At 38.2% G+C, this 12,449-nt stretch overlaps 1 protein-coding gene and 1 long non-coding RNA gene across 8 annotated transcripts in view; one reads left to right on the forward strand and one right to left on the reverse strand.

Annotated features, from left to right (window-relative positions):
• Positions 1-3,114: 3,114 nt before the first annotated feature.
• Positions 3,115-12,449, reverse strand: part of AMPD3 (adenosine monophosphate deaminase 3) — a 57,340-nt gene continuing 48,005 nt past the window's right edge. For 5 of the 7 annotated variants that reach the window (XM_065404126.1, XM_065404124.1, XM_065404123.1 and 2 more), the window contains 4 exons: positions 9,570-9,690; positions 7,537-7,710; positions 6,378-6,488; positions 3,115-4,068 (listed from right to left, as the gene is read on the reverse strand). In XM_065404126.1, the coding sequence (XP_065260198.1) occupies positions 3,856-4,068; positions 6,378-6,488; positions 7,537-7,710; positions 9,570-9,690 (619 nt within the window). In that variant the 3' untranslated portion in view covers positions 3,115-3,855. Of the gene's footprint in view, positions 4,069-4,825; positions 4,926-6,377; positions 6,489-7,536; positions 7,711-9,569; positions 9,691-12,449 lie in introns of those variants that run through there. The other 2 variants (XM_065404127.1, XM_065404128.1) reach the window with 2 other exon arrangements.
• The window catches only part of LOC135878453 (uncharacterized), a 37,139-nt gene continuing 34,942 nt past the window's right edge, over positions 10,253-12,449 (forward strand). Inside the window, exon 1 of the long non-coding RNA XR_010561393.1 lies at positions 10,253-10,292. This is a non-coding gene — a long non-coding RNA (uncharacterized LOC135878453). The remainder of the gene's footprint in view (positions 10,293-12,449) is intronic.

Raw genomic sequence — 12,449 nt, forward strand, 5'->3', positions numbered from 1 at the left:
TAACTGGCCCTCCATACAATTTCCGAAACCCAATGTGGCCCTCAGGCCAAAAAGTTTGCCCACCCCTGATCTAGGGGGAGATCCTGCAGGGTCAGTCCTGGATCCAGTGCTGTTCAATATTTTCATTAATGGTGTGGAAGGTGTGCTTATAAAATTGGCAGATGACACCAACGTTAGAGAGGGTGCAAGTACTTGGGAGGACAGGATTCAAAACAACCTTGACAAGTTGGAGAATTGGTCTGAAATCAATATGATATTGAATAAAGACAAGTACAAGGAAGGGAAAAAATCAAATGCACAACTACAAAATAGGAATAACTGGTAAGGTCGCAGTACCGCTGAAAAGGATCTGGGGGTTACAGTCGGTCACAAATTGAATATGAGTCAGCTTTTTTTGCAGCTGATTGCATTGTTAACATAATTCTGGGATGTATTAATAGAAGTGTCATATGTAAGAGGAGGAGGTAATTGTCCCACTCTGTGTGGCTCTGGTGAGGTCTCAAAAGTAGTAGTGTGTCCAATTCTGGGAGATGCTCTTTAGGAAAGATGTGGACAAATTGAGAAGAGGGTCCAGAAGAGAGCAACAAAAGTCATAAAACGTTTAGAAACCCTTACCTATTAGAAAAGGTTAAAAAATTGGGCATGTTTAATCCTGAGAGAAGACTGAGAGGGGACCTGATAACAGTCTTTAAATATGCTGAGGGCTGTTACAAAGAGGATAGGGTGATCCATTGTTCTCCGTGTCCACTGAAGGTAGGACAAGAAGTAATGGGCTTAATCTGCAGCAAGGGAGCTTTAGGTTCGATATTAACTACCCTTCTAATTAGAAAGGTTTTCCTAAATTCTGGAATAAGCCTACACAAGGTAGGTTATGAAATCCCTATCACTGGAGATTTTTCAGAATAGGCTGGACAAATACCGGTCAGGGGATTGTCTAGGTTTACTTGGTTCTTCCTCAGTGTAGGGGGCTGGCCTTTATGGCCTCTTGATGTCCTTTCCAGCCCTACATGTCTACAATTCTATGACCTCTTTTGAGATTTAGCAATCAGTTGGTAAAAAAAATTACTTCATTTAATGATTTTATTATAAATAGCATTTGTAAGATGATAAAAAGGATTTGGTGCATTGACAAGGGGGGAATTTCAGATGAAAATAATAAATATGGTTTATTCGTAGCACCAATAAAAATAATGGAACAACAGTATTCTTGAAAACAATCAAGGGATACCCAGAAAAGTGTTCTGAATTGATATTTTACGCCCTCTCCCTGCATCTTGGGAAATTGTTCCAATGGTTACTTACTCTCACTGTTTAAAAAGTATGCCTTATTTCCCATTTGAATTTGTCTAGCTTCAACTTCCAGCCATTGGACTGCGTTATACCTTTCTCTGCTAGTCTAAAGAGCCCGTTGTTATACTGTTATACTGGAGCTGATGCAACCAGGCAAGAACTGCCCCACTAACATTTGAGTGAAATGGAAAGGAAAGATAAATGACATAGTAATGCAGATGAGTGGCTTGTATCAACTTCTGCTGTCTCATACCAGATATATACTTAAAGGGTCCTTTGAAGCAAGGGAGATTCTGGTTAGATATTAGGAAGAACTTTCTGCCTACAAGGTAAGCACTGGAACAGGCTACCTAAGGTGACTGTGGAATCCTCATCATCTGATCTTATTAAAAACAGGTTAGACAAACATCTCTCAAGGATGGGCAAGGTATGTTTAGTCCTGTCTTGGGTTGGGGTGCATGGACTAGATTACCTTGTGAGGGCCCTTCCACCCCTACAGTTCTATGATTCTAAAATGGGAAGGAGGTTCTTGTGAGGAACTATAGTTTCATTTATGATCAAATACAAGTCAGTCCCTGCAGAAAAAGCGCCATTTCAGAACAGAACCAGAGAATGAATGGCCTCCCGCCACTTAAATAAGAGAGAGAAAGAACATGAGTGAAAGCTTGAAAGGATGTGGGTGTGAGTTGTGACATAACACTTTGTATTAACTCAATTTGTCAGTAATTTACAGTAGAACCTATGCAGGCGCTGGAAGCAAAATTGGTTGTCCCTTGCAATAGCAGCTAGTCAATGTGTTATTACTGTCCAATAATAAGAGGCAAACCAAATGACCCATTGAAATCAATTCTTATTAAGGGTCCCATCTTGGTGCTACAGATTGGAACCTCACTGAGAGATTCAACAGGAGAGGAGCTGACAAGGTATTGGCCACTAACAGCTTTGACTAATTATAAAAGGTTAGATGTTATTCAAATGGCTTAGACAGAAGACAGCAATAAGAGTAACCTTTAAGAGTGAGAAGCAGTTAAAATGATGTAAAATTGTGCCGCTGATAGTCCAAAAATATACAGTTCTAACCCTTTGTTCTAGACATTGTTCAGACTAAACATTGCACCCAAAGGCTTGGATGCTCCAAACTCCTAACAAGGTGAATGAGGGTGCTGGGAATGTTGGAGCACAGCCTTTGTGCAATTTTTTTACCATACGTTCAAACATAGTATCAGATCTATACGTTAGCTTAATAATATTGCCTTCAATGGGAATTTCAGGTGTGCAAGATCTCGCCCCAGATGGGGAACTGCAAATTTTCAATTAAAAAAAAATTTTTTTTTGTATGAAACCACATAGTTTTCACAGTGGATGAGGTGCTACTGGTATGTTTAATCATCTCAGTTTGACTATCAGTGCTATGCCATAAAGAAGACCAAGCAGAAAAGAGGAGGAATCACAAATATTACAGGAACTACATTTTTCTAATCCACCTCTTTCATAAATAAAGTTGTGAGCATATAATAAAAAAATTGTGTATCTCAAAGTGGGATAATTTCTATATAAATGTACACAGATGGCGTTATTACCGCCCACTGTAACTGACTAAAATAATATTAACAAAAATGTGTAAGGTGGTCAGAGATGAGACTTGAACTTCTACCAATAATGGATAGGCACATTTTCTTTGTTCAGGTCAGTTGTTTCTGCTTGACCAGAGTTGTTCACATGAATTTCCAAATAATTTAGTCTGAGCATGTCCACCTCTCTCTGGTTACAATGTAATCAAAATCTGTTCTCCATTTTCAAGGCCGTGCTTTCATATTGAAGCTAAAACTTTTGAAAAGTCATTTTATTGTATGTTTAACATGTACAATAATCATTTTCACACAATTTTCTGTTTTCATTAGCAAAAAGATGTTAGCTTCTATTTTTCACACTCACTCTAAATACTGGGTGATAAGAATGACATGATGGAACTGTTTTAATCAATTCATAATGATGAAAAAGATATGCAATAATTATCTGGTAACATCTTGTTTCTAAGATCATTGCTGAATACTTTATGTACAGGTTGGAAAGTGTCTCCAATATTTTCCATAATGAAAATGAGTTCTACTAAATTGTGCATCATACAATCTGCTAATTAACCAAGGGCTAAATTTAAAAATGCTGTTTGGTCTGACTGCCACTGACAACTGTCATGACAAAAAACAGGTGCATGTGTACTACCATGCATCTCGTGTTTGCAGTAGAATACTATAGATCACAGATGCAAGCATTATTAATATTATGATTGGTTTTAAAACTACAATGCAAAGCACAGTTAAAACGCAGTATACAGCATAAATGATGCAATTCTGAGCTGATGTGTTTACGGCAGTCTTACATAGCCTAATGTATGTACAAACTGATATTACATTAAAGAGTGTAATGCAACAGAAAATAATTTTGCACACTGTTTAACTCCACCTCCCATAGATACTTTTCTCCGTATTGTTCAAACAGTTGTATCTAGGCAGCTGTCAATCACAGAAGATTCATTATTAAAAAGCAGATGGTAAATGCACGTGGTCAGGCGGAAGATTGGCTTGTTTCTTGGTGCTGTGACTCTTTAGATAGAGCTGTAATCTCTTCTGATTTCATTGCGTCAGACAGGAAGCTGAGCTCATTACATAGTGTCTCATACCTGAAAGCCATTCGGATCTGTGCCACATTTGTCTTTCGAATATCATTTCCTTCAGGCCCTTCTTTATAATAATTTACCCCTAAGAATTTTTGTTTTTCCTGTGAACAAAATAAAGTTTAAAGCATTATGGAAAAGTCAGTTTTAAATTACTTTGATTTTTTTTTTTTTTTTTTTTTACTGCAAGTAAAAGCATCTTTTTAAGTGAATGGCACTGAGGATAAGTGAAAAGAAACCACAATGAGCTGGACATGTAATTTATGATGTTTAGCCATTCACCTTCTTTTTATGTAGGTAGCTTGCTTGTATTATGTTGCTTTGCCAATGCAGTTCAATGCTGGTTGGTTCAACCAAGATATGCTTTTTTCCTATCTGTTTTTTCCATTTCTCCTGAATTATCTTTTACTTAAAGTTAGAATCCTTTAAAAAGTTAATGCTAAAAAGTTAATGTTAGCCTCAGCAGAGTTCTTCAGTCTTATGAGCTGGTTTTCACAATAGCTTTCTATCGGAGCAGAACACATGACATGCTCATATGTGTATTTGTTTCTTCTATTAGTTGTGATAGTAAAGCTGCTCTGTTACAGCCTGACCCAAAACCCACTGAAGTTAATGGGAAGACCCATTGGTTTTGTTGGGCTTTGCATCAGGAACTTACCACCTCAGGAGTTTGAGTTTAAGAAGAGAGATTTAGATACCCTTGGCAAGTTGCCATTTCTTTATTTCTTGGGGGGAAATGGATGACAGTGGTCACATCAGACCACCAGAGGATGCAAGCAAGAATGGCAATAGAATATGCACCACAGAGACATTCCTGTGCCAGCTTCTCAAAGGGATGGTCCAAAGAGATAGAGATACCTACTTAGAAAAGATGAAGTAGCTTCTCTAAAATAGCTTTTATGGAGAGAAATTCGTAGATTTTAAGGCTTGAAGGGACCATTAGATCATCTAGTCTGACTTCCTGTATAAAACAAAGGACATAGAATTTCACCCACTTACCCCTGCAATTAACCCCAATAACTTTTGTGATTAAAGTAAGTCTTCCAGAGAGGAATCCAGTCTTGATTTACAGAGACAATCCCCACCTGAATCAACTACTTCGTTCACATTAGGATAGGCAACAGTAAAAAGAAAGGTTTAAGGAAGAAAAGTGAATGACTGAATATATGTATGGACACAGTGTCTTTGTTTGCTTTGAGAATCTCAAAACAAGGCTGGTAAGCAAATGATGACAGTTTAATACTTTTGTGGGGTAATGACTGCATAGCAAAGAGCAAGTAAATAGTATCTGAACCTATGCCTGGAGGTGGGGAGAAATTAAAGCTATGTCCTTTGCCCTTCAAATAATACGAATACTATTGTCTGCATCTGGCTGGAGATAATTAATCACCAGTTCTGCAAGTGACTTGCTATTTATTGCTTTTGTCAATGGAACAGAAAATAGTTATTAGGCTCAACATTCCACCAAGCTCAAAGTCCAGTCTAATAAGATTGCTCCATGGTCATCATATATCCGGTTACCTATGGTGATGGGTATTCATGTTTGAAATGGCTGGGTTTGTCTCTTCCAAACACTTTACACTGGAATCATGATAAAACCCTGGTATCTTTTTGCTACATACTGTCTATTTCAAGAAAAAACTGAAGAATTTGTCATGTCCACAGAGTTAAGTCCATGGTCCACCTGCTACTGTTTACTCTATTTAAATTTAGACAGCATACTGACTTTTTATAAGATGTTTTTTATCCCTGGTAATTTCTGTTAAAGAACTAAACAGGAACTGTGTAGGATTGTTTTAGACTTAGTGCCAGATTTTCAAGAACCCAGCGCACATAACTGGGGCCAGGTTTACGGAAGAGCTTAGTTCCCATATAGTGACCAAATTACCGACAAGGTTGCAAATTTTAGCAGTGATTTCTGCAGTGTGATGTTCACCTGTTTTATGAAGAACTGGATTGAGACCATAAATCTATTTCACATATACTACTAGACAACTCAGACTGTAATGAACTCAGCACAGATCAGTAGGAACCAAAAGTCAAATCAGTGACAATCTATTACATTAAAGTCTTTGTATCCCAGCATCAATCCCCTGAGAAATCCAAGCATGTATACATGTTAAATGTAACTGCCTGCTCCTAGGAGATGATATGAAAATGAGATATCCTATTTCTTGAGGTTAATCTGGAAAGCAAAGTTATTTGCATACATACATACTATATGCTCAGCAAAGTAGCAAAGTAACTCCAGGAGATGCAGCATCTCTTTCTTGATGCTCCTTGAAGCCAGAGGTATTTCACACACACCAGTCATTTCATAGTCCAAAAAAATTTCATTAAATCATTGCATACCTTTATATTCATAAAAAGTCCAAGCAATGACAACGCGTGTCTTGCAACAAACCAAATTTACCTTATGTGATAATCCACTTTGTAGTACGCTGTTTCTTGCTAGTTCACATGAGTCACACGTGCTCAGTTTCCACACTTGAGCTGCTATGGCATATTCCTCCATAAGTGCTTCCTGTACCATCAAAAATACGATTTGTTAGGCTATACCCTATTTAGTAATTGTGTTTGATATGTAATCATTTCCTATTATTAAACAATTTTGTTAGATGGACACAATTTTCAAGTTTTTAGGCTTTAAACTCAATTACTGGAGACTGAACATTTTGTCTATTTCAAGATGCCTGAGAAAGATTGATTAATTCAAATTCATAGGAATTGGCATCTAAATCCCTTAGGTTGCTTTGCGAATTTCAGTCTAAATGCTTAATAAATACACCAAGAAAGTTTCTCTCTTCTGATCTGACACTTTTGAATGCAACAAGGAGGCACATGCTGGCCACCTGAGAATTCTTCCAACAGTGGGTAGCTCTCAACTGGTGTAAAGTTTGTGCAGCAAGCTCCTGCGCAAACTGCTCCCTATTGTAGGCACATTGCAGATGGGGAGGGGCAGGGCAGAGTGAAGCAGACTAGAGCACTGCTGATCCTCAGATGGCAAAAGTTAGAGCTGCCAATAGGCTGCTCCAATTCACACTGGGGTTGAGGTCAGCGTAGACCAGCCCACAGAATCAGGGAGTTGTAACCAGTTTCCAGGCACTCTCTCCTCCTGCACTGAGTGGAACTCGGAGCAGGAGAGCATCAAGACCAGTACATTGAATAAACAGTTTGTAGTTTATCTTCAGAGATCTCAAATGACATTTTTTTCAGTAAGCTTCAACCACATTCATTAGAAAGGAAACAGGTCTTCCCTGGCACCCCACCTCTAAAACATTGCTTATCAAGACACTAACATGGGAGCGCTCCATCCTTTTGAGCTTCCTCTGTACTTGAGGAGCCAGTGGCTGGAAGAGGCAGGATTACAAACAAAATGTAATTTGGCAATTAGTCATTTCCCCATGAAATCTAACAGTTTTCAGAGGAGTGGGAATGAGGGGGACATTGACTGAGAGGTGTGTAAGGACATAAGGTGTCACATACTATGCCATGAGAAATAAAGTGTTTCAGGCCACTTTGGCACTGTTAACAAATTCACCTTAAAGACAAAAGTTTTCAGTTGTGCTTACCTTTGTATAATGGAATTGCATAGGATCGTCTGTAGAGAGAGAAATGTGAAGTCCCTTATGTAGAAATTCCCGTAGTGGATTTTTTGAATACTCAAGGAATAGGCTATTGTTGCTAAGTGGAGACATGGCAATGGGAATTTGTGCAAGATAATAAAGATACTGAAGAACTGGACTCTGTACAAAAACAATACAGATATTCATTATTTAATGGCCCTGTGAGATAACAGGAAAGGAGGTTTTCAATCAGAGGAAATGGAAACAGCCTCATTGAATATGATTGTGGAAGGATTATGACCAGAAAAACTGAAGTCTGCACTGAAGTGACTTTTTGCACAGATTTTTTTCAATATTTTCTAAATGCAACTTTAAATGCCATTATTTCTTCTTTTTTTTAAAGCAACAAATATTCTACATGTTGGATGCACTGAGACAGTATTCTCATTAAAACACAATTATTAATTATTTACAGAGCCTAGTGATCGAACATGATTCTGTCGGAGAGCTCTGTTCCATACTAACAGAGTCCCCCAAAAAGAACTTAAATTCAGATGCACCACAGGTACATTAGAGAACACTAGTTATATCCAAAACACACCACAGAATAGATCAGTTTGGTGGTGGGAGGGGGGGGTTGTTAAAGAACCAAAGGAAGGAGCTTTCATTTATCTGAGGGTATAAATATGGGTGCACATGTAATGTATTCAGAATCTAGGGGATTCATTCTCATCTGTATTCATGACTATTTTTGGCTTGTAATCTAACTGGTATACATGACACAAGTCTGCACCACACTTATCAGCTCTGCCAGGTTTATTCCATTCTTGGTCGTACAAGAATAGAGCTGACAGGCTAAAGAGAAGAACAGCATAATGTAGTGAGTATGTACAAACTATAGCACACTGCCTGGGTCTAATTTTAGGACTATCAGTCTTAATAGAGACTTAATAGTGATATGACTTCAGGTCAAAATTTGCAGTTTAGGTACCTAACATTAGACACCCAAATCTATACCCATATTTAGGCATCTAAGTTAGTGGGTTGATTTTCACAGGACCTAAGTACTAGCAGTTCCCACTGATTTCAATTATGTTCTGAATTTTTTAAATAACTTGTTTCAGATGCCAAATTACAGGAGGACTAGACTGGGAGAGGGGCAGAATGCCAAAATGTCAATATTTCAGCAAAAATTCTAGAACTGAAACTTTTTGGCCAAAACCAAAAATTTTGATTCAAATATTGTACCATGGTGCCTCATTCCTTCATTCTTCAATATGGGCCAGGTTCCCTGGCTAGACTATATCTCCCAGGATGCACCACGGCTCCCATCTTGCTGAACCATTGCAGGACATCGCCGAAATCTCCGGCTGCCATCATGGGAGATGTGGCTTGGCTTGGGAACTTATCTCAAAAGAGACTGCAGGGCCTGAGGCACCCAAACCACAACTTCCATGAAGCATTACAGTGGCGTTTCCAAGTTGAAAGATTTCAACTTGGGTTTTTTCAACAAAAAATTGAAATATCCATGGAAAGCTTACGCTTTGCATAAAAAAATGTGTTTTGTCAAAAACCCAATTTTCCATCAAAAATCCATTTCAATCAAAAATTTTCAACCAGCCTTAGGGAACCATTTTGTGGGGAGATGAAAGCAATTCTTCCTAATCTTAGAATAGTCATAAGAGATTAACTTTTAATTCAAAGAATTTACACACGAACTATGGAGGGATTCTTATTTCAGTCTTCCTAAGTAAATCACCATTTAAAAGAAGATGTATTTTTACCAGAATGACTACTGACTTGATACAAATCTGCCACCCGGTGGCCAATTATTTTCACAAAGATTTTCTTAATGGATGAAAGCCTGGCCCCCACTGACGTCAGTGGGAATTTTGCCAGAATTTCATCTTCTATATTTGCCTAGATTCTTCAAGAGGGTGAGGGGTCGTGTAGAAGTGTTTTTATTAATTGATAAGTCTGATGTGTTTGAGTTTTTTCAATAAACTAAGACTATGATAAATGAACAACAAGAGCAATACCTTCTTCAGGAGTAATCCATGAGAAATGTTGTCAGATGTCAGAAAGGCTGACACCAGATGAGTGATGGACCCAGCTTCTCCACAATGAGGGCGAAATAAGAAGGTACTCATGCCTCTTTCCCTGCAGAAATTAAAAATAAGTCCTACCCCAAGAATAACTGGTGTCTTTTCACCCATTTTGAATGTAAATGCCATTAATATCAATTGAAAAATATCCGTAAAAATAACTAAACACATGAATGGGAAAACAGATCTAAGAGTAATTATTTACTTCACTAGACTCAGATGTGCTTAAATTACAATTTTTTGTGTCTTAACCTGGTACCATTTCTTCCATAAACCATAACAAACCCTGCACAGACTGAAATTACCTGCTAATCTTTGTAGATGCTCAAAACACAGAAAGGCCTAAAAACATACATTTTTGGATTGGCGGAGTATAAAGAGGTTCTGGGATGTAATCTTAATTACAAGTCATACTCATAGAATCATTTGAGGGTGTATTTCATCTTTGTTAATCCAGTCTCAGCAGGCTCAATGCCTTTGAAGCAAACATTGCAAAACCATTTCATATTTTTGAGTAACCTGATTGTTGACTTTGCATATGCTGAGTACTACTGACTCATTGAAGCAGATACGTCATTACCCCTGCCAAGATACCAGGAAGGTTAGCGTGGCTCTCTAGAGGGAGAGGCTGTAGGATGGCAACTGAGCAGTCTTGAGGTAGGAACGTTCAGTTACAGGCAAGCTTGAGTTGAACTTTATTGTATTTTTGTTAATTACTGTGGTAATAAAAGGAAACCCCAGTCAGAGGGTTATTTTGGAATCTACATCATATCTGAATTTTGTTTCAGAGTAGGTTGGGAAATATACCTCGTCACAATTTTCCGAACCATAATAAACCCCAAAGCTTGGGGGGGCTGTACACACACACAGAGAGAGAGAGAGCTATTTGTAATTTCTGAAGAGAAATAGTCCAGACAAGAAACAAGATGGTGAATATGGGAGAAACAGGTGAAGCATTTTTAAATTCATAGTGGAAGGAAAGACTGTGTGTAGCAGACAGTCAGTCAACAAGTAGGCAGCCAGATGTTTGATATAAGTTCAAGGAGATTTTAAAAAGTTTTTATTGTCGTTGTTTTTGTTGATTATATGGTGTAGTGAAAGTAAGAAATGTTTGGGGTTGGGAAGGGGAAATACTGTTTTGAATGTTACTCAGGAAATGCTTGAAGAAGATAAATTAAAATAATGCTAATGCTTTGTTAGTCTATAGCATCTGCCATGGGAGGATCCCAAAACACTTTACAAATGATAGTGAAACAAATCTCACAACACTTCTGTTAGTTAGGGAAATATTATTGCACCAGTGCAGTAGATAAACAGGCACAGAGAGGTTAAGTGATTTCTTTAAGATCCATATACATCAAAATATGGTGTTGGCAATTTCTCTCTCTTCCCTTTTAATTATCTTCTGGAAATCACCTTTATGCGCATTCCAAACTTTAGCCTCTTCTCAGCCCTAAGGACAATGATAGTCAATTGGCCTATCCCAACAGATGAGACACCTTGCCTGGAGAGCATTAATTAAGTTAAAGCTAAAATACACAGTTCCCAGGAAAGGAAAGCTCTTATGCTTGATAAAGATTTTTCCAACTACTGTTAATTTCTCAAACCAAAGACTCCCGTAATTTTACCTATGGATGAGATTTCCATCTCTCTTGGTCTAGCTAAGGAGAACCACGGCCAAGCAACAAACAAGTGTAACTGCACCCTTTCTGTGCAGAGTACCTAATTGTCTCATATGTTAAATAGGAACTGTGATGCTGGCTTGCCAGGTGCCAACTCATGCCAAGGCCCAGGGCCTCTCTGAACACCGACAAATGCATAGCTGGCTTACCTGTGGGTTAGTATAGTTAAAACAGATATTAGAGTTGTAAGAATGTGTTTAAAGTTTAGACTTTATGGAATACTTGTCGGATGCTGCACATAATAATCCTACTTATAATATCTGTATCCCATGGTGTAAAGTTATATTGAGTGTTTGCACTGTAAACCTCTGTAATTATGTAACTCACTAAACAAGAAAAGACACATTAATTTAGTGTAAAGTGCTGGCCCTGCAGACAAGAGGGCCTTTGAAACCAAATGAGCCAAATGTTGATTGCCCTCCCCACTTTTATCAGACACCCACATTTGTTCGATCAGTTTGGACTCTGGGGAGAAGAGGATAAAAATCCTTGAGAAGGAGAAACTAGGTCTCTTTATGCTGTCTGGACTTTGAGTGGCAACGATTCCTAAACATAAGCAAGAGATCCCCATGCTGCTTGGCATGGGTCAGCCCTAAAGGACATACAGAGCTGCTTAATATAGAAGCTTATATTACCTTTTTAAATCAAAGACTAACTCATGTATGTGTGTTTCCTGTTTTAACCTTGTAAATAACTCTCATTTCTTTTCTTAGTTAATAAATCATTAGTTTGTTTGTTACAGGAGTAGCTACAGGTGTTGTCTTTGGTTTGAGATATGAGTACAATCGACCTGGGGTAAGTGCTTGGTCCTTTGGGACTGGGAATAACATGACTATTGTTGTGATTTTTGGTGTAAAGTAACCATCTATCACATAGTCCAGCTTGCCTGGGTGGCAAGATAAACTGGCATGCCCAAGGGGACTATCTGTGACTCCATGGTAAAACCGTTACAGTGCTTTAGGAGTTCACAGTTGTTACTGGGTTGATAAAATCTAATTATAGAACATACCACCAGTTTGGGGTTTCTGTTCTGCTTTTTGACAGTCTGTCCTGAGGTTGGCACTGACGGTCGTGAGCCACTCCAGACAGTGTCACATGAACCAAAGAAGTGGAAAAACAAAATGTAGGTTTA

Source organism: Emys orbicularis, chromosome 4, assembly GCF_028017835.1.
Source record: "Emys orbicularis isolate rEmyOrb1 chromosome 4, rEmyOrb1.hap1, whole genome shotgun sequence".
NCBI lineage: Eukaryota > Metazoa > Chordata > Testudines > Emydidae > Emys > Emys orbicularis.